At 43.6% G+C, this 27,942-nt stretch overlaps 1 protein-coding gene across 50 annotated transcripts in view; it reads left to right on the plus strand.

Annotated features, from left to right (window-relative positions):
- IGFN1 (immunoglobulin like and fibronectin type III domain containing 1) overlaps window positions 1-17,170 on the plus strand; it is a 44,260-nt gene extending 27,090 nt beyond the window's left edge. For 11 of the 50 annotated variants that reach the window (XM_053393620.1, XM_053393630.1, XM_053393604.1 and 8 more), the window contains 17 exons: window positions 137-340; window positions 518-1,132; window positions 1,199-2,038; window positions 2,111-2,167; window positions 2,246-3,136; window positions 3,615-3,739; window positions 4,030-4,171; window positions 5,325-5,621; window positions 6,925-7,224; window positions 7,432-7,605; window positions 8,704-8,832; window positions 9,647-9,949; window positions 11,244-11,332; window positions 12,357-12,552; window positions 13,640-13,939; window positions 14,739-15,065; window positions 16,187-17,170. In XM_053393620.1, coding sequence (XP_053249595.1) covers window positions 137-340; window positions 518-1,132; window positions 1,199-2,038; window positions 2,111-2,167; window positions 2,246-3,136; window positions 3,615-3,739; window positions 4,030-4,171; window positions 5,325-5,621; window positions 6,925-7,224; window positions 7,432-7,605; window positions 8,704-8,832; window positions 9,647-9,949; window positions 11,244-11,332; window positions 12,357-12,552; window positions 13,640-13,939; window positions 14,739-15,065; window positions 16,187-16,200 — 5,003 coding nt within the window. In that variant the 3' untranslated portion in view covers window positions 16,201-17,170. Of the gene's footprint in view, window positions 1-70; window positions 341-451; window positions 1,133-1,189; window positions 2,039-2,080; window positions 2,168-2,245; window positions 3,137-3,614; window positions 3,740-4,029; window positions 4,172-5,324; window positions 5,622-6,924; window positions 7,225-7,431; window positions 7,606-8,703; window positions 8,833-9,646; window positions 9,950-11,243; window positions 11,333-12,356; window positions 12,553-13,639; window positions 13,940-14,738; window positions 15,066-16,186 lie in introns of all 50 variants that reach the window. The other 39 variants (XM_053393635.1, XM_053393631.1, XM_053393647.1 and 36 more) reach the window with 39 other exon arrangements.
- Window positions 17,171-27,942: the final 10,772 nt, after the last annotated feature.

A 27,942-nucleotide genomic window follows, 5' to 3' on the forward strand; every position in this document is an offset into this window, starting at 1 on the left:
GGAGCTGGGGCTGGTGGAGCTGGTTGTCCTGGTGGATTTGGGGGACATTATGGCCAGGATGGTATGTTAGGTGGTGCTGGTGGACCTGGCAGTGCTGGTGGAGTAGGTGGACTTTATGGGAAGGATGGTATGTTAGGTGGAGCTGGTGGTGCTGGTGGAGCAGGTGGACTCTACGGCAAGGATGGGATGCTAGGTGGAGCTGGTGCTGGTGGAGCAGGTGGACTCTATGGCAAGGATGGGATGCTAGCTGGAGCTGGAGCTGGGGGAGCTGGTGGTGCTGGTGTAGGTGGATTTTATGGTAAGGATGGTATGTTAGGTGGTGCTGGTGCTGGTGGAGCTGGTGGTGCTGGTGGACTTCATGGCAAGGATGGGGTGCTAGGTGGAGCTGGGGCTGGTGGAGCTGGTTGTCCTGGTGGATTTGGGGGACATTATGGCCAGGATGGTATGTTAGGTGGTGCTGGTGGACCTGGCAGTGCTGGTGGAGTAGGTGGACTTTATGGTAAGGATGGTATGTTAGGTGGAGCTGGTGCTGGTGGTGCTGGTGGATTTGGGGGACTTTATGGCAAGGATGGTATGTTAGGTGGAGCTGGTGCTGGTGGAGCCACCGGTGCTGGTGGAGTAGGGGGACTTTATGGCAAGGATGGGATGCTAGGTGGAGCTGGTGCTGGTGGACCTGGTGGTGCTGGTGGAGTAGGGGGAACTTATGGTAAGGATGGTATGTTAGGTGGAGCTGGCACTGAGGGTGCTGGTGGAGTGGGTGGACTTTACGGGAAAGATGGTTTTCTAGGTGGAGCTGGTGGACTTGATGGTGCTGGTGGAGTAGGTGGACTTTGTGGCAAAGACGGTCTGCCAATTGGAGCTGGTCAACTTGGTGGTGCTGGTGGAGTAGGTGGACTGTATGGGAAGGATGGTTTCTTAGGCAGTGGTGGTGCTGGTGGAATGGGTGGTGCTGGTGGTGTAGGAGGTCCTTATGGTAAGGATGGAATGCTAGGCAGAACTGGACCTGACGGACCTGGTGGTGCTGGTGGAGTAGGTGGACTCTACGGCAAGGATGGGATGCTAGGTGGAGCTGGAGCTGGCGGACCTGGTGGGATTGGTGGAGTAGGTGGAGTAGGTGGTGCTGGTGGAGTAGGTGGACTTTATGGCCAGGATGGTATGTTAGCTGGTGCTGGTGGACCTGGTGGTGCAGGTGGAATAGGGGGACTTTATGGCAAGGATGGAATGCTAGGTGGAGCTGGTGCTGGTGGACCTGGTGGTGCTGGTGGAGTAGGGGGACTTTATGGGAAGGATGGAATGCTAGGTGGAGCTGGTGCTGGTGGACCTGGTGGTGCTGGTGGAGTAGGGGGACTTTATGGGAAGGATGGAATGCTAGGTGGAGCTGGTGCTGGCAGAGTAGGTGGTGCTGGTGGAGTAGGGGGACTTTATGGGAAGGATGGAATGCTAGGTGGAGCTGGTGCTGGTGGACCTGGTGGTGCTGGTGGAGTAGGGGGACTTTATGGGAAGGATGGAATGCTAGGTGGAGCTGGTATTGGCGGACCTGGTGGTACTGGTGGAGTAGGTGGACTTTATGGCAAGGATGGAATGCTAGATGGAGCTGGTGCTGGCGGACCTGGTGGTGCTGGTGGAGTAGGGGGACTTTATGGCAAGGATGGTGTGTTAGGTGGAGCTGGTGCTGGTGGAGTAGGGGGACTTTATGGTAAGGATGGTGTTTTAGGTGGAGCTGGTGCTGGTGCTGGTGCTGGTGCTGGCGGACCTGGTGGTACTGGTGGAGTAGGGGGACTATATGGTCAGGATGGTGTGTTAGGTGGAGCTGGTGCTGGTGGACTTGGTGGTACTGGTGGAGTAGGTGGACTTTATGATAAGGATGGTGTTTTAGGTGGAGCTGGTGCTGGTGGACCTGGTGGTGCTGGTGGAGTAGGTGGACTTCATGGCAAGGATGGTATGTTAGCTGGAACTGCTGCTGGCGGACCTGGTGGTGCTGGTGGAGCTGGCGGTGCTGGTGGAGTAGGTGGACTCTATGGCAAGGATGGGATGCTAGGTGGAGCCGGTGCTGGGGTAACTGGCGGTGCTGGGGGAGTAGGTGGACTTTATGGTCAGGATGGTGTGTTAGGTGGAGCTGGTGGTGCTGGTGGAGTAGGTGGACTCTACGGCAAGGATGGGGTGCTAAGTGGAGCTGGTGCTGGGGGAGCCGGCAGTGCTGGGGGAGTAGGTGGACTTTATGGTAAGGATGGTATGTTAGCTGGAGCTGGAGCTGGAGCTGGAGCTGGCGGACCTGGCGGTGCTGGTGGGGTTGGTGGTGCTGGTGGAGTAGGGGGACTTTATGGCAAGGATGGGATGCTAGGTGGAGCTGGTGCTGGCGGACTTGGTGGTGCTGGTGGTGCTGGTGGAGTAGGTGGACTTTATGGCAAGGATGGTATGTTAGGTGGAGCTGGTGCTGGCGGACCTGGTGGTGCTGGCGGCATTGGTGGGCTCTATGGTAAGGATGGAATGCCAAGTCGACCAGGCATTGGTGGACTTGGTGGTGCTGGTGGCACAGACAGGCTGCTTGACAGTACTGGTGTTTCTGGTGCAGAAGGTATGAGAGGTCATCATGGTAAGGATGGTGTGCTTCCTGGGGTTGGTGGTGTTGGGTTAAGAGGTGTAGGGAGCACCGGTGACCTTTATGGTCAGGCAAGTACTTTACATGGAACTGAGGGTGGTGGTGCTGGCACTGAATTAGGAGGCATGGGTGGCATGATGGATCGAACTGGCGGAGCTGGCACCAAGTATGGTGTATCAGGTGAGGGTTATGGTGAAGGAGGGATAGGTAAGGATGGCAGGGTTAGTGGAACTGGTGCTGGTGGTCTTAGTGGTGAAGGATGGTTGGATGGTAGGGATGGTAGGCTAGGTGGATTTGGTGTTGGTCCAGGAGTTAGAGGTGTTGATGGATCCCTGTATGAGAATATGTCAGGCATTCCTGGTGAAGAGTTCCTAGGCTATGGACAGTCTTCTGGCCTTTCTGACGCTGGAACCCATGCTGGTGACAGAAGAAGACAGCTGTCTAACTTAGATGCCAGTCAACTTACTTCATCTGATATTTCAAGAACCAGGGACAGGAAAGGGAGAGGAGGAAGTCTTCTTGAAGAGGATGTGAGAGGTATTTATATATTTATGAACACAGTAAGCCCACAACTTTTGCTCACTTCTTTTTTTTACGTGACCACAACCTTATGCAGGAGATCAAAAATATATATGTAAATTGGAAAAATGTGGGGGGAATTCAAATACGCTTTTTTAAAAAATTCAGAAAAAAGCAAGAGAGCAGGGAACAACAGTTGGCAATCCCATCAGCCTTTGTACTCACCCTGGGAGAGTGTTTGAGCGTCTTTAGAGAGTTGGAGTTAGAGAACCAGATAATGAGATAGGGCACAGAGAGCAAGCAAATGTGGTCTGAGAGTGAGTGGAGGGTCATCTGAGAATTCCTGGCTTTATGTGTTTTTGCCGGACCTTCATGTAAGTTGCAGGCTTACTGTAATTTATTGTGTCCCTGTTTCATTTATTTGTGTTTATAACATTTCTCATGTTTTTAAAGATGTTTTCTTTAATAGTCTCTTCTATCTCTTTTGTTTGCACAGAATCACATCCCCGTTTCAACCAAGGGTTATTTGACCTCCATGCACCAAAAGGAAAACCAGCTGTGTTAACTTGCAGCCTCAACAATGACCAGCTTGAGGGAACTTGGTTTAAAGATGGGTTCAAGGTAACTTGAAAGCAGTAAACTTCTCAAGAATGTATTTTTAGTCTTATACTCATCTTTTTCACTTTAATTTTTTATCTTGAAATAAAGCTTCCATAATGCAGACAACAAGCAGGAGGAACACAATGCCTAACTTTGCCTCTTGTTGTTATCAACCAAAGATGGGTCATGTCTAAAACCAGTTTAGAAAAAAATAGCTGACTTTATGACTCTCTCTCTCTCTGTTTGCTGTAATGGTCCATGTAATTTCTGAGAGAGAATATTTCTTTACCTTCTGTCTACCTCCCCACAAGATAACAGGCCAGGATGGAATCTCCATTGAGAAGGAGGGCCCAGTCCACAAACTATTAATAGATGAAGTACAAGATAGCCATGCTGGAAAATACAAATTCGAAGCTGGAGGAGTCCGAACAGAAGCATCTATTTTTGTTGAAGGCAAGTCTAATCAAGCCTAGTAGAGAAAATGGTGCTAAAATTGCTACTGGTTGAATTATGCTCTTAGTATTATATGATTTTGTGGGACATATAGTGCTGGAAAACATGATGAAGTGTCTGAATTAACAATCCACATAAACCAGATCTCATTGTCTCAAAAGCAGAGAGAGAGAACCTTGGTCATTTCAGAATGGCTCTGCTAAACTAATCCTCCCCAGTTGCTTTGATTGCGAATTACCCTTCCTCCTTACTTCCCTACAGTGGCTCTCTATCACATCTAGTTCTTCCCCTTTTTCTCCCATGACTTTTCCATCATTTCTATGGCACTTCTTCCCATGCCACCTGCTGTCCAAATGTTTACTTTCCCTTCCTTTTTTATTTCTCTTTCCCTCATTGACCTCTGTACCTTCTTCCACATTGTTGTACAGCACTTGCAGCAGCTCTGTAATCTTGACTCACTTAGATACCTTCTGAGAATTCATATTTTTAACACTTAAAAATAATAATCAGACTAGGCTCATTGCTTGCTATTCCTCTGTTTCTTTACTCCCTACATTACAGTTGCAGTGCTGCCTGCTACCTTAGCTACCACTTAGCTTCTGACCCTGTTCCCCATCCCTGGGATCTATTACAGTTTGTTTGTATGTCCTCTGTGTGAAGACTGCATCACTTGTACTAAGCACACTATCAGCAGTAAAACATCAAATACTTGCATTAGTGACAAATGACTTTCGTTGTCAGTAAGTTTTCAGTGAGGTGCACTTTGAAAGAGTAAGAATTCTGTGAATTCTGAGGTAGTGGTTAAGAGTGGTAGACTTGTAATTTGGCGAACCGGGTTCGCATCTCCGCTCCTCCACATGCAGCTGCTGGGTGACCTTGGGCCAGTCACACTTCTTTGAAGTCTCTCAGCCCCACTCACCTCACAGAGTGTTTGTTGTGGGGGAGGAAGGGAAAGGAGAATGTTAGCCACTTTGAGACTCCTTCGGGTAGTGATAAAGTGGGATATGAAATCCAAACTCTTCTTCTTCTTCTTCATTGGCAAAATATTAGGCGTCACTATTTCCTGTGGGCTCGTGGGTTATTTAAAAGAATAATAAGCGCAGAGCATCCATATTTTGGGGCTAGTTCATATACCTCTTATTTCTATGTGCAGACCCTCCAAATGTTGACTCTGCTCTTCTGGAAAAACTGAAGAAGGAACCTATAGTAGTAAAGGCAGGAAAGAATGCCATAGTGAAGATCCCATTTGAAGGCCGGAAGCCAGTCAGATCAACTTGGCTAAAGGATGAAGGAGAACTTCTGGATGATGCCAGGATCAGCACTGACTATTCAGACAACTTCACCCGACTCTCCATATCCAGTGCTAATCGGAAGGACTGTGGTGATTATAAAGTGAAACTGAAGAATGAGAGTGGAAGCACTGAAGCTACTCTCAAGCTGGTAGTTCTAGGTGAGAGACCCCAAGTATTTTAGCGATGAGGCATAAGACAACTTTATGGGGGCCTTTAAGGCCTGCATGTGGTGTCACACATTTGGAAGCTGAAGCATAGAGAGCATATTTTTTGGTAAAGATAAAGGGACCCCTGACCATTAGGTCCAGTCGCAGACGACTCTGGGGTTGTGGCACACATCTTGCTTTACTGGCCAAGGGAGCCGGCATACAGTTTCCGGGTCATGTGGCCAGCATGACAAAGCCACTTCTGGCGAACCAGAGCAGTGCACGGAAACACCATTTACCTTCCCACCGGAACGGCACCTATTAATCTACTTGCACTTTGATGTGGTTTCGAACTGCTAGGTTGTCAGGAGCTGGGACTGAGCAATGGGAGCTCACCCCATCACGGGGATTCGAACCGCTGACCTTCTGATCGGCAAGCCCTAGGCTCTGTAGTTTAGACCACAGCACCACCCGCATCCCTATTTATTGGTACATTGTGTCTATAAGCAGGTAGTTGCAGCGCAGGGCATGCACCAATTTTGATTAAGGTTGAAGACAGACAGACAGACACAGAGAGAGAGAGAGAGAGAGAGAGAGAGGTTGCTCATAGCACAGAAAGTGCCTTTTGATAATAATGCTTGTCTCTAGCATATCAGAAAATAAAACATTTTTGCCCCTCCCTGCTTGCTCTCTTACTTGATTATTACTGCTGCCTCCTCCTGTTGGAAATCACAGTGCCTACTGCAGGTTCGTTGAGATGGAAGCAGCCCAGCATCCTCCCATTCAAGCACCATGGCTGCAGAGCACTCCATTTCCCATGTGAAACCAGAAGTGGTAGCAGCAGTAATGTGTGGACAGGGACAAGAACGATATATTAACATTAGTATGCTACTGATAAATAGTATAAGAAAAAGTGCTGACAGATCATTTTTCTAGCACTGCATAAGAAGAGCCTTGCTGGATCAGATTTGTTATCCCACTTCCCACAGTGGCCAGCTAGCGTCAGGTACCTCTGGGAAGCTCAGAAGCAGGACATGAGGGCAATAACCCTCTCCTACTTTTGTTTCCCAGGAACTGGTATTCAGAGGCATGCTACCTATCATCCCGGAAGTAAGATATAGCCATCACACAAACTAGAAGTCATTGTGAGCTCTCTTTTGATATTGCATCTGTCTCAACCTAAAACTTCTATCCACAAAACGTGAATCCTTGCATTTATCTTGTCCACTTAACTCAAAAGATATGGCAACCATGCCAATACCAAGCAGACACAAAAGACCTTTTTCCATAAGCTCTGTTTTGCTCCTCCATGCAGATAAGCCTCAACCACCAATGGGACCCATCGAAGTTGTGGACTGCTCCACAAATAGTATAACTATCCAGTGGAAGCCCCCCAAAGACGATGGTGGCAAACCAATCCAGAGTTATATTATTGAGAGGCAGCAGGTTGGCAGAAAGACCTGGGTGACCTTGGGTAAGACCGATGGAAGCAGCACTGTCTTCACCACCAACAAAGTGGAACATGACAAAAGTTACTACTTCAAAGTGAGAGCAGTGAATGCCGAAGGTACCAGTGAGGCACTGGAGTCTGATGAAGTGATGGCTGCTACCAAAGGTAACAGGGACCCTTCTGCATGTTTGTTTGTCAGCTTGCCATGCCAACATTCAACATCCCACCAGATCCCCAATGATGTGTAACTAAATTGCATGGACATCTGCTAGTGGTACTTGTTAGCTGAATTAGAAATTATGATTAGAAATTATTCTTGTCTTAACAGGCAGTATAAATGTTTAAATAATGAGCAACTGCATGTCCCCCCAGCATTTCCTGGTCCTCCTGCTCCTCCCAAAATTGTCAGTACCAGCAAGGGTGCTGTCACACTCTCATGGGCAGCACCACATAAGACCGGCAACTCCCGCATCTTGGGCTACAGGATTGAGAAGTGCAAGAAGGGCAGCAACAGCTGGACACCTGTCACTGATGTGCCCATTACAGGTAAGCAGTCATAGAGCAAAGTCGCTAAAGGGCATTACAATAGGAACTGGAACATTGAGATGTATTCTTTGGTTGCCAATTTAGCTCTGGTAAAGCAAGCGATGAATAAGTAAAAATGAGTATATGTGTTATGGAAAATAAGGCACTGGTCTTCATGCTTTTAGGATGATGCTGTAGAAACTATTTTAAAATATATTTGCAGGGTTATAATAAGCCCTTTTCTGCTGACCGTTTATGGTGTCTCAAATAGCTGCTTGGTTTTATTCTAATTTTATGAACTGTTTTGCATTTTAAATGTTTTGTTCACTGCCTTGTGAAGGCTTTTAACCTCCTGCCTAAAATACGTTACTAAATTAAGTAACCTTTCTCACCGGATAGTTTTGTTGATTAGAATTCCCTTCTGAACTTAACCACAAATGTTCTCATCAATCTCTATACCTATTTTCTTTTTTTATAGTAGGGGAAATAATTAGGTAAATTAGTTAGAAGAATGTACTATGGGTTAAGGTCTCGTTATTATCCTTGCTCTCAGTAATGCAAACACGGAGCCAGTGTTGACTGACTCCATATTGTGGCATCACCATGCTCACTATATGATTTCCTGAATGGATTTGGGATCATTTTTTTTTTTAAATTTCTATGTCTCCATCCAAGGATCATAGGGCAGTTTGCAATATAAAACCACAAAAATGCATACCATAGTTACAAACAAAAACAATCCCACCCTCTCAACACACAGTTTTAAAAAAACCCCATAGATGACTGTTATTGGCAGCTTCATTGTCCCCTAAGTGCAGGACAGCTCAGTCAGTACATAATGCGACTTTATTTCAGGATTGTGTAAACAGAAGTCTCTTTCTAATAGAGGACTACATTCTGTTAAAAAAAAAAAGAGTGCATGACAACGTTCATTGGGATATAGTCAACTTTGTTTTTCTCACACGCTGAAATTAACGGCTTGAAGTTAGTCGTGGCCATTAATTTCAGTGGGACCACTTTGAGTAGGAATAACATTCAGTTTCATTTTTCTCCTGTATCTGTTGACTACAAAACTCAAAGCAGGTTAATTATTTCTCATTATGTTATTCAATTCTGCAGACAGGAAGTACACAGTGACTGACCTGAAGGAGGGTCTGCTGTATGAATTCCGTGTGGCTGCCATTAATGCTGCAGGGGCGGGTGACGTTAGTGCACCGTCGGAAGCTGCTTTTGCTCGGGATCCCATGAGTAAGTGATTCAGTCTATCCTACTGGGCATGGCGCAGGAAAACCAGAGGTGGGGAAGGTGGGGAGAGAGAGAAGAGTTGCACAAAATGTTTCAATGTGTTCATCCACTCAACAAATCATTTGCCGAGTGCCATCATTCATGTTTAAATTGGGATATGGGTTTCAGGCAGCGGTACTCAATTACTCCTCTCAGTAATGGAAAATGTGCCCCTTTGCTTGAGAAAAGCCCAAATGACAGCAGTAATCACTAGCTCCACATTCACTAGGGAATGGCCATGAGTAAATATATGGAGGGTGGACACAGCAGGCCAAATAATGACATTTCTACTTGTTATCTTATAAAAACTGTATGGGTTCTAATCAGGCATGGCCAGCAGGGTAAGGTAGTCGCCTGGCAGTGATGTCACTGTTGCTCCCTATGATGGGGCCAGGACAGCAACAATGCAACCAAGACCTAGCATTTCTGCTGGTGCACCTGCTCCAATCTCTGTTCCTTCTCTGTACTCTCAAGATAAGCAGCAGTACCGCTGCAGGGAGAACAAGCCACTCTTGATGCTGGTATATAAATATATATTTGATACTCAAATTCTACTGTTTGTTACAAAGTGCATGGTATAGAATTTCCAGTGAACTGGGTACAGGGTAGGGAATGATTGCCAGAGTTACCAGAAAGAGGGCTGGGGTTTGTCATGACATTATGCTTCTGCACTAACACATTACAAAAAGTAAAGGGAGCAAAGATAAACCAAGGGAGGCAGAATTGAACAACAAGGACAAAATAAACTGATTGGAATTTTGAATCATCCCCTTTCCAGAACCACCAGGTGCAGTGAGAGATCTTAAAGTGATCAGTACTGACTACTGCAGCATCTCTTTGTCATGGACGAAGCCAGAAGCAGAGGAAGAAAGTCATGCCAAAGGCTACATTATAGAGATGCGGCACACTGACACTCTGAAGTGGACCCAGTGTAATTCCCTCCCAATCCCAATAACTACATACACAGTTAGAGGGCTAAAAGCCAGGGAGATGTACTTCCTACGAGTGAGAGCAGTCAATGACGGTGGTTTTGGCGAGCCCGTCGAACTGGACACTTGTGTCCAAGCTGTACCTCCCACAGGTGAGTCATAATGTCCAGCTTTCGCTTTGGTAATTGATGGTATACAGAGACTAAAATCTGTAGGATTTCCCCAAGGAGTAGAAGACTAGGGACAGCGAAAAGCAGTAGAGAATGAACCATAGGGAACAGATGGCAGATCGAGGAAGGGTTGCATGGTGAAATACTAGAGGGATGGCCAGGGAAGCAATAAAAGGCGATGAATAGAATTCAGAAACAAACAAAAATAAAAGTGTGAGGGGAGAGAAAAACAGAATTGAATTTTGCTATTCACTATTGTGATTGCTGGTTGTCTTGTGTTTGTAATCTATCAGGGAGTGTGAATTTGAGGAAATGACCCTAGCAGCAACTTGAGAGGGTATACAGTGGTACCTCAGTTTTCGAATGTCTCAGAAGTCGAACATTTCGGCTTTTGAATGCCAAAAACCCGGAAGTAACTGCTTTGGTTTTTGAACCCTTTTCGGAAGCCAAACTTGCCACACTGCTTCTGTATTGAGTTTTCTGGACATAAATGCTTCTGGAAATGCATGCTTCAGTTTTTGAGCGTTTCAGAAGTCGAATGGTCTTCTGGAATGGATTATGTTCAAAAACCGAGGTACCACTGTACTATAAACAGAAACCAAAAGCTGTAATAGGAGTGGAGACATTCTGAGGAACTGCTGAGATTATAAGAATGAACACGAAGCCCAAAGAAAAAAGAAAGCCGAGTACCAGAAGATGTGGTGAGGACTGGGGAGTGACAGTTCATAGGGACACAGGAAGCTACTTTATACTGTCTCAGACCATGGATCTATCTAGCTCAGTATTGTCTTCACTATCTGGAGATGCTGGGGACTGAACCTGGGACCTTCTGTATGCAAAGCAGAAGCTCTGCTCCTGAACTGCAGCTCTTCCTGCATTTCATGAAAAGAGAAAGTGAAGGACACTACCTGAGAAAGCTTGGATCGAGCTTCATGCCTAAAGAGGCCATTGCAGATGGCTGAATCAAATTGTGGCGAAAAGACACAACCCTTCAATAATTGGCAGGCACAAAAGTGCCATCTATTTAGTTGCAGTTCTTCCACAATATATCATACCTTAAAAGTATCTCAAGAATCAGTTGTTAAATCACTTGTAGAAGCTGATCCTGCTGTCACAGAAACAAAATTCTCAGGTCAAGTAGGGCTTCTCGGGTAGGGCTTCTCAAAAGTACTTACAGCGGATGGTGTTACTAGGCATTCAATATTTTTGCAAAGTGCCAAACATATTTCATAATCCAAGGTGAAGTCTTTAACTTATGTATTTTTCCCCATTTTAGTTCCTCCCAAACTCTTGGTAAAGGACACCACCAAAAGCTTCATGATTGTAAAAGCAGGGGATGCCATTCGTGTGCGCATTCCCTTTGAAGTAAGTATAGCCTTTCTGAGAAGTACAGCATTCACAAGATCCATTCCCATGCACTTTTTTTGTCAAAAACCTAAGAGCACAAGATGCATTCTAGATTTTGCTAAACAAACATGGACCATTGTGTGTGTGTGTGTGTGTGTGTGTGTGTGTGTGTGACTTTACATTCATCTTTTCATAAATATATAGCTTACAGGTTCATTCAAGGGGGGTAGTGTTCAAGTTGTAAGAAACAAGAGATACAGTTTAATATTGCATCTTTCTTTTTGATTTTGTGTGCCAGAAATATGTAATATAGCACTGTATAATATATTCTATGTCTATGTGTTGTCCACTGCTTTGAGATTCTTACTACTGGATGGACAGTAGCTTCATTATGAAATGATGAGTTTGTGTAGCCCTCAGATCTTTGTATGGCAAATAAAGTAGTCTCTGGAAATACAGAAGTTGTCCATCGCTGTCCTATGTATACAGTATTTTGTTACTCAGTGCTTCTACGTTTTTCAGCCGGAGTGCAGTTCCGGCACCTTTCATTCCCCCCAGTGCTTCTTCCCTTTACGTACTTCTGAGAAGCCCGAAATGAACGTTTCAAGTCAAAACAGAAGCTGAAAAATAGGGATAATGGCTCAGGCTGTTTCTCATCTATGTCATGTTTGCATGTGTTTGTTCATAAATCTGTTTCCTCCCATTCTCCCATTGATTTGTTTTTTTTAAATCTACATGAAAATTCACATCTTAAATACATATTTAAATTTGTATATTTGAATGCATTTTCTCACACAATACACATTTCTAGATGTATTTTATCTCAAAATATCCATTTCAAATGGATTTTGATACATTTTTGAGCCAAAAAGTAAATTGCAAAATTCAGTTTAGCACATAATCTGAAAAATAACGATGTTCTGACCTGCACATTAGTCCAGGAGGTTTGTGTCTGGTTAGTTTATACCAGAATTTGCAAAAACTGAAACTTTCTTCCACAGCCCAGTTACAAAAGTTTTACTATCTCTTTTCCGTTCACCAGGCTTCCCCACCTCTTGAAGTGGTTTGGCTAAAGGATGGTCTTACTCTGCCCGCAAAAGCCACAATAGCTACCAGAGAAGGCCTGAGCCAACTCATCATCCCAGGAGCTGACTTTTCTGACAGTGGCCATTATAGCATCACCCTCCAAACTGAGCGTGGAAATAAAGAGACTTTCAGCTTTCTAGTCCAAGTTCTAGGTAAAGACCATGCAAGGCGTTTCCAACTGCGCAATCTGCATTCGAATTCCCTTTTTTGGAAAATCCATTCAATACTATACTCTCTATAATCCTTCAGCTAGACAGGTGTCTATTGTCCATGAGGGGAGATACAGACCATGGGGGCATTGAAAGGTCACAAGTCAGCATATTTAGCAATGCCAAAAAAGGACCATGGATCACATGTCATAGGAGTCCTTTATGGGCAACTGTCAGCAATGGAATAAGACACCAGCTGCAAGCATCACAGTCTGTCAGCCCCTCCATTTACAGTTTACAAAAATGGCTGTACCAACTGTCAACGGGCATTTCTGTCTGGGAGACAAAGAGGGTGAAAGCTGGCTTCCTTCCACAAGCAAGCTCCAAGCTAGTGTTGCCTGGCTTTTATTCCTTTTAAATGAAATGCCAAGCCCTCCTTACCTCTGCAGCTCAAGGTGGGCAGAATATTAAGACTAACAATAGCATTGTGAAAACTTTGAGGTAATTATATGCCTCACTTTTAACAAGGCTGGCCATTAACTAACTAACAAACAACAACAAGATGATGACAGTAGCTGGTTGTAGCCAATAGTTTAGGTCATCTAAAGGTAGTTTGTCAGCTAGACTACATAGGCAAACTGGCCTGGAAAAAACTAGGGTAGATTTGGACAGACTTCAGGATTGCGGGATCTCCTTTCTTTCTTTCTTTCTTTTTTACTAGAATCCAAACTAGAGCCTGGTGTAAAAGACACACAGTACTTCAAGGAAAGAATTTTAAGCTCAGGAATTTGTTTTGAGCACCAGAACTGAATGGACTTTATAGTCCATCTATACAAAAATGAGCTCTTGGTTACCCGTCTCCATCCACTTTATCCATTTCAGCAGTATAATTGCAGCAGATATCAAGCCTTAAAATGAGGTTCGCAATACACATTTTTCTTCACTTAACTGTATCAGGGACGGCCATCAGCATGAGTGACTAAATTCTATGGGCATGATTTCCTCTTTTCAATACTCTTGTATCTTACTATACCGCACCATCTTAAAATTCTGGCTCTGCCTTCTGATTTTATTTATTTTCACTTTGCAGATGTCCCAGAATCTCCTGGTCCTATACAGCTAATTGAGAAGGTCCCTGACACGGTGACTCTGATTTGGGAGCCCTCACCAACAGAGAAGAGAGAGGGCACCCTGAATTACATGGTCATGAGACGTGACTCCTACAAAGGATCTTGGCAACTGGTGTCTGACCTGATTTACACCAACAAGTGCACTGTCTCAAATTTTGTCCCAGGCCGGGAATACTACTTCAGAGTTCAGGCAAAGAATTGCATGGGAATCAGCGAGCCCTCTGAAACAGTGCAACCCTGGATCATCCACAGGGAAAAGGGTAAACAGGCTTTGAAAGTAAACCAGTACTTGTTGGTTCACTCTCTGTGTATCCACTGTATCATATAAAGAAATCAAATGATGCTTTGAAGCATTTGAAGCTTTTTCTAGAAAAAGAGGTGTCAGAACTCACCTTGTTCTTTTATAATGGCAATGGCATTCACCTGAGAGGTGCCAGAAATTGGTTCCAGTGAGTTTCCGATGAAAAAAAAAAGCCCTGCTTTGAAGGCAGAAGCTCTCAGCTTCAATCTCTGACATACTAGGGCTGGCAATGACTCTTGCCTGAAACTCCAGAGCCAGCATTTTTCACTCCAGATGTTTCAGACTCTCAGTCCCATCATCCCCATCCAGCATTTCCACTGGCCAGGCAGTTGTAGACCACAATATCTGGAGGGCACCAAGTTGGCTATTCCTGCTCTAGAGAGCTACTGCAAGGCAATGGAGACAATATGGAACAGATGGAACAATGACCTGTCTCAGTATTAGGCAGCTTTCTAAGTTGCTATACACTAAGGCCAAATGGAAACGTGCAGACCTGAACTGTAGGCATGGTCAAATAATGGCATCTCCATGTGTCTGAGGTCATTTGGGGGAGTTCCTGGTCATTGTGTTCTGCATACCATGCAGAAAGTGTCAACAAACCTATTGACTTTTTATTGGTAGAACCTCAGAACTTTGCCAAAGAAACTACTGCATCCTCACCGTTTTTAGCCAATATTGCCAGTTGCATATGAGACATGAATGTTAAGTATACTGTGTGATGGTCATTCCCTTAACTCTACATTTTGTGCATCTTACAGGTAAATTTGCAGTCAGAAGCCCAAAATACAAGGGGGTCAACCAAAGTCAGCCTCCAAGATTCCTTGTCCCATTGAAACCTCATGTGGTAACTCTAGGATTTGACTGTCACATGAGTTGTGCTGTGACTGGATATCCAGTCCCTCAAGTAATGTGGTATAAAGATGGCAAGAATATCTCTCAGGATCCTACCTTCTTCAGCAAAAATGACTTTGGGGTCTGCTCTCTTGTGATCCTAGGAGTTACAGCATCAGATGGAGGCCAGTACAAGGTGGTGGCCATCAATGAACTAGGCCAAGCAGTCAGCAAAGCTGAAGTCACCATAAAAGGTAAAGACTAAAGAGTGGGTGGGGTGTGGCATGGTTAGCCCATATCCCAGTCACTCGGTATACCTCCATGAAGCAAATAAGCATTTAATGTCTGGCCTTAGGGCATTTTGCCACCCTACATATTGGTACTGTATATTATTGGTCCAAACTAGAGCCCTTCCCTGATTTCAGCTATTAATTCTATGGTGGCAATACTTTTTAAGGTGTGGACAGGGTGTTTAAAAGCACCCTGGCAAATCCTGACCCAACAATAGGAAACTATCCAGCTTCAGCAATTAGTTTTGTTCAATTGCTGTTCTGTCTCTGCTTGGTTGATTGCCTCACAGTGAAACTTCCCATGAGACAAAAGGTCCTTTGATGACAGCCTGTGACCTTCCCTCATCATGACTCTTTCTGAGAATTGTGCCACAGTCCTGCAGAAATTAGATTTCACCCAATAATAGCAGGAGACGGGGAGTGGATGACAGCTGAGACTAGAACATAAGTAGGAAATTGGAATATTTTTCAAACCAAGACATGAAGGTCACAATGGGCACCATTCCAATGAAGCCATTGTGTGAGCAGAACAACTTCTACCTAGGCAATAGCACTCTCCCTCCCTCTCCTCTCCCATATGCCCCCATTACCCCCTAAATCTGCTCAGGGCTACCCCAACTCTCCAAAGCATTTAAGGTGAGGTTGCATTCAGGAAGGGGAAGTGACTTCATTGGATTCAATGCAGTGTTTTCTTTCTTCATTCTGAGCCTTCATAGTTCCTTTTGACTTCCCCCAATAATGCAGACTGTTCTTTTGGTTGCTTACAGCTGCAAAATACAAGATAAAGTTCCTGCACCTCCAAGTCAATAATGCATGGAATCGTCTTCGTATACTTGTGCCCCTCCCCAACCCCATACATACCAAACATATTTGCTTGTGTATGTGTCCTAATTCCTAGGATGATCAGTGTATATGTCTTATGTTAAGGCAATTTATAGGCTACATCCTATTTTTTAAAAAACAAATCAGTGGACTTTAACTAATCTATGCAATTCCTTTCTGTGCACTTTCCACTTTTAATCATATAAAATCTAGAAATGTCAAGTAATGTGTCTCTTTCTCTCTCCTCTTTTTTCCTGTGGAAGAACCTGCTTTTTAGAATGGCCTGCATGGAACCAGCTTTGCACAGTCTGTGGCGTGACAACGTTTTCCTGTAAGACAGACACAGTTACTCAAAAATATGTATTTACTGTTCTGTTAAGCAGCCTGAAGATTCTATCTGGTGAGGCAAGTGAGGTCAAAACAGCAACTGTTCTTTTCTTTACAGTTTTCCATAACAGGAAAGCCCTTTGAAAACATGTATGCAATTCTGTCCAACGGTCCTTCAAAGAGCAGAATCCCAGTATACTTATCTGAGACTTTAATGGAAATATGATAACTTTAATGGAAGTAAGTTGTGAGCCACCACAGTCATCATCCTCACAATGAATTTATTGGTCTTTAAGGTACCACAGGACTTTCTGTTTTGTTTCTGCTGCATCTGGCTAACATGGCAACCCCTCTGAAAGTCATGACAAGGAAAGATAGTCCTGCAATAATAATGGATTTTATATTCATATCCACTGGGCTGTAGCTGAGATTGTTTATTTGTAGGATAAAGATATTGTGAGAGAAAATACTTGGAACCAGCTCCATGGCAAATGAATTTCAAATAGCTTGGCTGTGCCCACAGTGGCTGTAATAAAACATGAGCTTTATGAATGTATTGGGAGTAAAAGAGTTTATAACTAGTTGGGATCCTTCTGTCAAGAACACCAAATTTTATGTATGAGATGTCTTACTAATTTCAAGCATCATTTGGGTTTTAACCAACTCTAATTTTAGAAAGCTTAACAAAGAATTGAAGTGGGACAATGCCACCTATTTAGTATTCACAGGTTTGAAGATGGATGCTTGAACAAGATTAGCTTAACCTTGAAACAGAAAAGTTTGTTTTAAGATAAGTTTTTTTCCTGGGCCTACAGCAATTGCCTCATCAACAAGAATCAAAGCAAGACTATACTTTTGTGTTTGCTCAACCCTGAGTTTCAGCCTCATACTTTTCAAAATGTCTCAATGAAATGAGGCCCTCTGCCAAAGATATCTGCCCTCTGTGTTTTTCACTTACGCTATGAAAAATAGCTTGCTATTATTATTTTTAAAAAAGTATTCAGTTAACAGTTTCCTAATCAAGAACAGCAAAAGATGTTTAGTAAGGCAATATAAGGAAAGTCCAGAAAATGTCAAATGCAAATATAAGTCAAATGCAAGTTCAGCAGCAGATGGACTCTTTAGCAAAAATATTGTAGTGAGAGATTTAACTGAAATGTCACAAGACATCTCTAGGGAATAATATCCAAATCTTTGTCTGCACTCAGAATTAACCAAGGACATATCTGTTGCTGAATTTCTACCAGTCTCCAAGACAGAATTTCCATTGTTTTAGTGGATTTTCTATGAGATGTCAGAATCCACCAAAGTCTAGTGAAAGCACACTGAATGATTGATGTTCGAAAAGCAGATACGAGGTGATGAATATACACAGGTATCACATTGGATCCTTAATGCTAATTGTATTGCTAAGTGATAATATTGGATCGCCTGGGTGGGGGCAGGGAGAAGGTGGGGGGCTATTGTGGCCTTAGACTATTGCTGTCTTGTGTGCAAGAGTCTGTGTGCAAGGTTTTCATTTGTTTCAGCATTTTCCCTACCAAGGAACTGCACTTTATGGGCCAAAGGCAAGTGAAAACTTAATACTGAACCTGAATAAACACGACCTAAATAAACGACCAGCATCGTCAGAAACCTTTGAACCTGAATCAAACTGCTGGATCATCTTTTCTAGCCCTGTACTGAGTACTTGGACTGGCAGCAGCCGTCATGGAGGGAGGGATCTTTCCCAACACAACTACCTAAAACCCTTTAACTGGAGATCTCAAGGAGTGGACTTGGGACCCTATAAACCACTGAGCTATGGTTCTTCTTAATAATAGTTACCATATTGATGCAAATATAAGCTGCACACATATTTCATACAAGCCAGGGGTTTTTTTTTTGGGGGGGGGAGCAGTGTGGACCATAGGTGGGTCAATATGGTATTGCACAAAGCCTGAGTGTCTCAGTGCTGCTTCTCTGCCCATTATGCCCATTCAGCGTATTAGTACATTAGTTTATCAGCTCATCGTTGTTGTATCTGAGCACTTCAGTTTCACTAACAGAACTAAAACATGCAGACTCCCAAGTGTTTTTAGAAAAGGTAGGACTGATTTTAAATCTTCCTGCTTCAAAACGTAACCCAGGCTGTGTTATTATTTTGATTCCTTACACCAGAAGGGTCTGAAGGTGTCACATCAGTACAACAAAAGTATGCAAAATACATACGATAAATTCAAAGTGACTAAAAGGCAGTCATGTATCTGAAAAGTTAAAACATCCAACCTTGGGCATCCCTAGCAGAGATGTAACCAGGAAGGAAAAGAATCCAAATTTCCCCACTAGGGGGACTCATTCTAAGTGCAGTATTACTGGCTATATGCAGCAGCCAGAAACTGGCGTTTCTGATGTTAGTTGTTTTCTCTCACTGAAAAAATGAGTAAGGCATGACAGCGGTTTGCTTCTCCTGTTCATTTTTTTTTTTTAAGTGGGAAGGGAAAGCCTGTTCCTGGATGCATAAACAGATGAAAAACTTCAGCTAGGGCACCAATTTATTTATTTATTTTAAATCAGGTGTGCACTGTAACCAACTTTAGATGGTCATAATAAAGTTTTTGTAAGACTGGAATCAACATGAAATGTCAAAACTGACTTCAATAAACTTGGTGTGGGGAAGAAAAACTATATGGTTGAGATCATAAGCAAATGTCTTTTCTCCTGGAGGCTTTCTTGTCTTTAAATTATTAACCAGTGGATGTGAATGAGAAAAATGCAAGGACCCTGGTGCAGGTGTTAGCAAAAACAGGAAGGGATGAACTCAGGCTACATCTGCACATCTATTACATTACAGCCTGTGGTTTTTCATGTTTAGTGTTTCTGCAACATAACACAGGCACACATGTGTAGAAGTCATTTCCACCCATTTTGTTTAATAAAAATACCACAATTACACTTCTGGAGCAGCTGCAGGTGTTCTTTTTGTTGTGATAGTATTGGTGAGCATGCTATCAGAAATTAATACCCCTTAACAAGCAAATTTGCATTATATCATGTCTGTCTCTGTGGGTTTGGTGTAGCAGAAGTACGTGCAAATTGGTCACATTGCTGGCAGCAGTATCCACACAGTTCCACAGGGAGCAGTCATTTTTTGCTAAAAGTGTGATGGCTATGTACTAGAAATACTGTCTTTCTCAGAGATGAAAAATTAAAATTCCTTAGCCGTTGATTATACACTGGCTAACTTGCTGCCTGTTGTTTGCATGTCAATTCATTTAATTAAATGACAATTTACCCATTTTAACTTGACCAGCAATGAGCCACAGCAATAAAAATCAACCAAATGTGTTTGTGCTTATTACTTACCCTGCTCTGACAGAACTTGGTCCTTCTCATCTTTCAAGGAGGAAAGGAAAAGCTCCCTTTTTATCACTCACCCAAACTGGCCAGTGCAGTAGTGGTAAATTCTCCCATAGCCAAATGCTCCCATAGCCAAAAAAGGAGTCCAAAAATGCAGACAGCTTTGTGGATTCCACACAGAGCGTGGAGGGGGAGTATATAGCATAATACCCAATTTAAAAGGTTCAGTAAAACTATAGCCCTGTGCAAAGTTTCCCGAGAGTGTAAGCTCCGTTAAACTCAGTGGTGCTTACTTCTGACTGCATAGGCTCAATTTGCAAAATACACTGAATATATCCAGCCAATTAAACTGCAACTTTTAACATTTAGTTAGAAAGGCAAATAGTCTTGCAAAAATAGCCTTGCTGGAGTGAAGTAGGAACCCTGACTAAGAAATGCATGTATTTTATGCATTCCCCCTTATGCATGCAGTTGGGTTTCACCACAGATTCCCAATAATTGAGCCTTTAGGAGGCAAAGACAGGTTTGCCACCATGGAATATGCAAAATGGTCCTTTACACCAGCTTCAGTCTATATAAGCTGGATCAAATGTAACATTTGCTATGTTGTACAAAATTGTCAGTAAATGATCTTAATATTCCCATTTGCAAATCTGTAAAGTTATGGTTTAAAGAGAGAACATAGCTGCTCCAGATCTATGCCAGGTCCTTTCCCTTTATACTGGAGAGCCTCCACGCAATCATATGACCATTTCAGCTTCTTAAAAGCCATGAAAGGTAGCAGCTGCTCTGGTCTGGGGTTGCCTGCATATTCAAGTTAATATTTCCAAAAGTCTTAATTCAGGATATACTACAAGATCTCCCGCAAGCAAGTCATGCAGTCAGCTTGCTTTCTGTTCTATTTTTACTCTCTCGTTTGTATAACATGAAACCAGTGCACTAATTTCTCATCTCTGTGATGTTGACGGGCAAGTGAGGACCGCGAGGAAAAGATGTGCTAAACCCGGTGTTTGGACTACAGCAGTTATCCCCAACCTGGTGCCCTCCAGATGGCGTGGACTACTACAACACCCATCACCCTTGATCATTAGCCATGCTGCCCCATGCAGGTGGGAACCATAGTACAAAACACCTAAAAGGCACCAGGTTGTAAAAGGCTGGACTTGGGGTTAGTGCTTTTATTTGAGAAAAGAGAGGATTTTCAAGAGATAGAACTAGGCAGTTGCTAGCTGGTTATCCAGCACAGCCACCTTGGACTGCTTAATTTCCTCATTCTTCCTAATTAATTCTCCACCCAAGATGCATCTATGAGTCCTCTAGTTTCTTCCATCCATGCAACACTGCAAGACAAAAGCCTGCTTCAGGAGCAACTCCCTTCTGACACCACTTTCCTTCCCATCTTTGATCTCATCAGCCAAAACACTCTGCTTGATGGATACAGAACACTGCCTTTTCATCTGGCCATTCCCAAGCACTTTGCAAACAGCTAATTAAAGTTCTAATGCCAATCCTATAAAATCGGCAAGAGGTTGTGTCACAAGGCAGCCACGTGAGTTCTGTTTCACCCTGAATCAGGACATGCTCAGCCAGGCAAGAGGAAGCCAGCCACAAGGAGAGAAGCAGCAGAACTCTTCCCTACAAACACTTTGGTTTGGGCGGAGGGGAAAACAATTGTTGCAGCAGTTCTCGGAACAATTCTCGCGCTCAGCTTCCACCCTAAACGGTTGGGTCTCTGAGGCTAGTTACAGAAAGCAGAGGAACACATTCTGGGAATTTCCCCAGTTCCTTTTGAAAAGGAGCACATCCCGAAAGCGAGACCAATATGTTATTCCTATGGGAGAGGGGAAAATATTGCTCTTGGCATTCATGCCAACATTCCAGCTCAGAAGCTGGGCGTTGGCGCTCATTATTGCAAACCCAGCCTTGTTTCTCGGCCCCTCCCCACACCTTTCAGCCTGTCACTACCTTGACTTGGGAGGCTAGTGTGGAGAACAGCCTGGGAATAAAGCACCTTCTTCTTCATAATCTTCTTCAAAAAAATAAAATTAAAAAATACTATGTAACTTCTCCATTTTTTATCTGCCACATTCAAATATTCTTTATGCTCCCAGACAGAACACTCCCCTTTCAATCTACCAGGAGTAGATTGGAAACCTCTCCCAGTTCTGACCTTTTGCTTACAACATCTTGGATTGTTGAAAGGAGCCAGTAGCCTTCTGCTCACATACAGACATGCCATGGGGCTGGGGTCAAAACTCTTCCTCTAGAAGTGTGCCCAGTCCCAGGTGGCCATGCCTGATTGGAGGATCCAGCTCCCCTGTTTCCACCAATGTGAGACTCAAGATGCTGCTTTAGAATATTAAGGACCAAAGCTATACATGAAGGGTCCACCCTGCCTGCTTGTTTATTGTTCAAATATTTTCAACACTCAGTGATATTATATGCCATAACAATATATGGTGTGATATATTATCAAGTTAGCATAATGTTAAAGTCTGATAGTCTTCCTGCAAGATACGAGTGGTGATTATATAAAAGCATGGGGTGGGGCATCTCATGCATTCCTTGCTGCTATGGGAGTTGCCTCATTTTGTTGCTTCCTACTGGGAACATTCGCAGATGCCACTCTAAACCAAGGAGCCTAGGCTGGTAAAATGTCTTCCTGGCATCTCCTTAAAATATTTGCTGACATCAGAAAACACTCTTCCAAACCTCTGGCTTTGACTTAGGCCTTGTTATAGAGAAATGTGTGCCGTGCTTAATCGCAGGTTGTCTCAAAGCTCCCCCAAAGTCATTCTTCTCTTAGTGCTCTTGGTCATTAGTTCCCGAGAAAGGGTTCGGAATTGCAAATAAGGTGATACATTCCAGACATGGTGTAATATCTTGCAGCACCAGCTTAAAAAGAAACATCACTGTCAGTAACAGTAACTGTCAGTACAAGGATTGCTACCTAAATCAAGAGCAAAAGCCAGTCCAGCTCCTAGTCCTTTCTTTAGCCCCATATGTGTGGCTCTTGGTTTCCTACTTTAAAATGACACATTTTTTTTGGGGGGGGGAGCCTAACTTGCCCAACTGCAAGTCATTTCACAGTTCCAGTTTGGAATAAGCATTGCGTATGCAATTTAGGCAAAATGATTGTGCTGTCCCCTACTTGGGTAGTTCATGTAAACAACCATCACAACCACCAGAACACTGATATTGCTCTGCGTAATAATTAATATTGGTTTGTTGTCTTCCACAAGCTAGGAGAAAGGGGTATACATTTTTGAATTTACAGATTTTTTAGGAATTAAATACATCCTACAACTGAGTCCTCAAAGTTGTGCAGGTTTTGGACAATAAAGATAGGGCCCAAATGTTGTCAGCTCCCAGGTATCATCTGTCTTGTGCAGTGGTATGAAGTCAGCATGCCACAAAAGTGTGAGCTGCTGTGGAACCAACTTGAACCAAAGCAGCATGGCCTCATCCGGACTGTGCATTTAAAGCAGTATCATACTGCTTTAAATAGCCATGATTTCCACCATACAAATCCTGGAAACCATAGTTTATTAATGGGGTTGAGAGTTGTTAGGAAGCCCCCTATTCCCCTTACAGAGCCACAATTCCCAGAGTTCCCTGGGAAGAGGGATTGGCTGTTAACCACTCCGACAACTGAAGCTCTGTGAGGGGGATAGGGGTCTCCTAACAACACTTAGTGCCCTTCACAAACTATAGACTGTTAAAAGTGGTGTGATACTGCTTTAAATGTATGGTGCAGATGGAGCCCATATTGGCCTTCTACCAAAATCCTATTTCCTTGCTCTCTCTGCTCCTACCAAGCTCATGACAAATTGGGTGGATGTCACAGCCACTCCTAAGTCTGACGAAAGTTTTCCTCTCATGTTGCTTAGTGTGGCATTGAGTGGCTTTCGCTGTCATTGACTGCCTGCACGGCAAAGAGAACAAAGCCATTAGCAAAGCCTAATTTACAGGCAGCTGAGCTCAGAACATGGACGGGGCAGAATATAACATGCCAGCGCAGATGTGGCAATTCCCAAGGAGCTGCTTTCACATGACTCGTCTAATACTACCTGAAAGCCACAGAGATTTCCCAGGAGGACTGTATTGCTCAATTGCAGCGAGCAGAGGACAAGCTGCCTTTAATTTGAGAACAGAATGCTGTGGGCAAGGAAGTGAGGAGATTCCCCATAAATGTAACATAAAACAATCAAATAACAGACCTGAACGCCTTGGTTCCAGTGGAATAAAGGAAGTGACTGAGCAAGGCCTTAGATTCCCTGGGGAATGTATCAAGTAGTCTCACTGCAAGAATTCCAGCGTAGGGTATCTTTCATGGCAATGACTGCTGCTCACATTGTTGCAAGATTATGCAAGGCACAACCAGACATGCAGGCACTTGCTTCGCAGCAAGCAGAGAAACTGGGTTATAACCAAATGAGAAAACAGCAACATAGGGTTGTAGTCTACTAACTTTTACTTAGACACATTGAAATGATTAACTTAGGTCCATTCATTTCAATGGGTCTCCTCTGAATAAAGCTTAGCTCAATACAATTCATAATATTGCGGTTCATAGCTATTATCAAGGGGAAAATGTCACTCTAGAATGTCAATACTATAACTTTCAGGCACCCCTAGATGTGGATCAAACACTTCCAGAATCAATGACAAGAGATTATTATGAATGTCATTAGTTTAAAAAGCCTCTCAGCTAGAATGTTTTATTATAAACATTTAAGAGGAGGGTTTTGACTTCCCAAACATCACCTGGTATTGTCATGTACTAGTGAAATTGGTATTATCATGTACTAGTGATGTATGGAAGTAAGAGCTGGACCATAAAGAAGGCTGATCGCCGAAGAATTGATGCTTTTGAATTATGGTGCTGGAGGAGACTCTTGAGAGTCCCATGGACTGCAAGAAGACCAAACCTATCCATTCTGAAGGAAATCAGCCCTGAGTGCTCACTGGAAGGACAGCTCGTGAAGCTGAGGCTCCAATACTTTGGCCACCTCATGAGAAGAGAAGACTCCCTGGAAAAGACCCTGATGTTGGGAAAGATGGAGGGCACAAGAAGAAGGGGACGACAGAGGACGAGATGGTTGGACAGTGTGCTCGAAGCTACAAACATGAGTCTGACCAAACTGCGGGAGGCAGTGGAAGACAGGAGTGCCTGGCGTGCTCTGGTCCATGGGGTCACGAAGAGTCGGACACGACTAAACGACTAAACAAATTGTTTGGCCTGCTACAGAGCGAGATTTAAACATTTGTTTGTCAAATAAATATCTATTATTGTTATCACTGGAAAATTTCACAAATCACTCCAATTTCTAATGACTTTAAAAATAAGGGTGATAGCTTACTGACAATATTATACAAGGAGTTACTGAAAGTCTCAGGTAAGTTTACAGGAAAATGTTTTTTCTTGATCAACTTCTGGAATAATATCCTGATACTATGAACCATGTTGTTTTCTGTATTGCTGTTGCTGTTGCTGTTGCTGCTGTTGTTGTTGTGCCTTTTCTCATTTATATTTTAAGTATTAATTGTATTAAGTGAATATAGATTATTGCTATTTCTTTTCTGTTCATGGTACATTACCTTTATTCTGTATAGCAGATTTTTTCTCTATTCATCTATCCATCCATTTCCCCCCAGATTATTCCCAGATTCAGCATATTTGGGTAGCTGAAGAAGAAAATCTGTGTAGTTCCCCCTGTTCCTCAGAAAGTACCTGACAAATTCTCCAGAGAATTCAAAATTTCATCAAAATAAACTGAAACTTGTGCAAAATCCCATTAATTGCATAAGAGATATTTCCTGTAAATTGGTCCTTTAGGTCAAAATTATTGTCTCCTAATGTGCCTTCCTTAAATGGACCGAATTCTCTCTCTACATAACACTTGTTTCATGGCACAGTGCCATATGCCCACCATCTCTTGCTTGGGGACATTGGGCTACCCCATTCACCAAACTGGCAACCACATTCTGGACTAGCTGCAGTTTCTAGAGCATTTTCAAGAGAAGCCTCACACAGAGCACACTGCAGCCATCCAGATGGGAGGTCACTAGACTACTGAGGCCTACTGAGGCCAGGCAATTCTGACCCAGGAATGGTAGTAGCTGGTGAAGCAGTCTAAGCTGAGCATAAGCCACAGAGGCCATTTCTGACTGCAATTTCTGATTTGAATCTAGGAGTACTCCCAGATGTCAACCTTTTCATTCAGGGATAGTGGAACCCCTCCCACAGAAGGTTGTCTGAGAACTGGCCACCCATGGCACCTTCTTCTTATGAGGATTCAGTTTAAATTTATTGGCCACCATCACTGCTTCCAGGCACTGGTCCAACAGATTCATAGCATTCCCTCATTCAGATGCAATGGAGAGATAGAGCTGTTTGTCATCAGCATAATCATGCTTCATGTCCCCAAATTACAGTGCCCAACAGTTTCCTATAGATGTTGGGTAGCATGGAAGACAGAATAGACTCCTAAGGAACCTCATAGCTCAAAAAGCCATCGGACTGAACAGCAGTTTGCAAGTGCTAGGTAAAGGTAAAGGGACCCCTGACCATGAGGTCCAGTCGTGGCCGACTCTGGGGTTGCGGCGCTCATCTCGCTTTATTGGCTGAGGGAGCCGGTGTACAGCTTCTTGGTCATGTGGCCAGCATGACCAAGCCGCTTCTGGCAAACCAGAGCAGCGCACGGAAACGCCATTTACCTTACCGCTGGAGCGGTACCTATTTATCTACTTGCACTTTGACGTGCTTTTGAACTGCTAGGTTGGCAGGAGCAGGGACCGAGCAGCGGGAGCTCACCCCGTCACGCAGATTCAAACTGCCGACCTTCGGCAAGTCCTAGGCTCTGTGGTTTAACCCACAGCGCCACCCGCGTCCCTTTGCAAGTGCTACCCTGCAACCAATAATACAGTGCCTCCACCTCCCAACCCCAGGATTCTGTGGCCAATTGTGAAAGCCACTAAGAGATTAAGAAGAACCAGCTGAGCTGCATTACCCCTGTCTCCCTCCTGATAAAGGTTATTGGTCAGGGTTACCAAAGCTGTTTCAGTGCCCAAAACTAGCCAGAAACCAAACTGGAATGGGGCTAGATGCTCCTGCAGCAGCATGGCCACCACCCTCTCAATCACATTATCCTTGATGAGATTTATAGAAATTGGATTATAGTTTTCTAAAACCACTGCCTATTTCAAGGTGATGGGCATAACTCACTCATTTAGTGAGGTGTTAACCACTCCCTGGACTCATGATGCTTAGAATATCTAAGTCAGGTTTCCTCAACCTCAGCCCTCCAGATGTTTTAAGACTACAATTCCCATCATCACCGACCACTGGACCTGCTAGTTGGGATCATGGAAGTTGTAGGCCAAAAACATCTGGAGGGCCGAGGTTGAGGAAGCCAGATCTAAGCCTTAGACACTTTCTGAGGCTGCTAGTGCCATGGAAACTTGGTTCTTGTGCATTCTATCATTTACTGATCCATAATTAGAAAGGAAGTTACAATTTCCATCATGTGCTAAATGTTTATGCTGAATGGACCTCCTGAGGGCAAACATGCTGTGACAGATGTGGAGCAAAAACAAAGAGCTTTACAAATACTTGTTTATCTTTCAAGACACTTTAAATGCTGGCTGACAATGGGAAGAATGAAGATGATTAAGGATTGGGGCTATATAATTTGGGGCATGTTTTATGCAAGGGGATGGGGGAATCTTGCCATATATAATGCACTGAAGCCAGAAAGGTTATGGGTGTGATCCTGGTGAAGCACTCTGAGGTGCATGAAAGCTGCCCAGCATGGCTGGGGCAACCCAGCCAGATGGGTGGCATATAGACAATAAAATTTATTATTATTATTATTATTATTATTATTATTATTATTATTATTATTCATAGTAGTAGTATTATACATAAGCATATACAAGTGCATGACTACATAAACTGAACAGTGAATGGCACTGTGGTGTGGTTTATAATCTTTTCAAGGAGGGGCCTGAATGACAAAGGGATGCATGTTCTTAGGATGGAAAGAAGTGAGCCGGTTTCTTCTCAGAGAGGCAGGGCACGCTAGCAATAAAAACAGTGGACTTTTTTTTGTTCTTATGTACTTTGCAATGTTGTTTTGGTTGGCAGAAAGCAAGTCCTAGTTGAAATGGTTTTTAAAGTTTCTGTTAATGGTCTAAGAAAAACAAAAACAAAGGCAGATAAGTGATGTGCTCCACAGGCTGCAGCAGGCGGACCACACACAAGACTTGGACATTCATGGATTAGCCTGGACAAAATAAATAGGGAATGGATCAGAGTGAGAATATACTAAGATTGCTGGAGCTGAAGAAC

The sequence above is a fragment of the Podarcis raffonei genome, chromosome 6 (assembly GCF_027172205.1).
Source record: "Podarcis raffonei isolate rPodRaf1 chromosome 6, rPodRaf1.pri, whole genome shotgun sequence".
NCBI classification, from domain to species: Eukaryota; Metazoa; Chordata; class Lepidosauria; order Squamata; family Lacertidae; genus Podarcis; species Podarcis raffonei.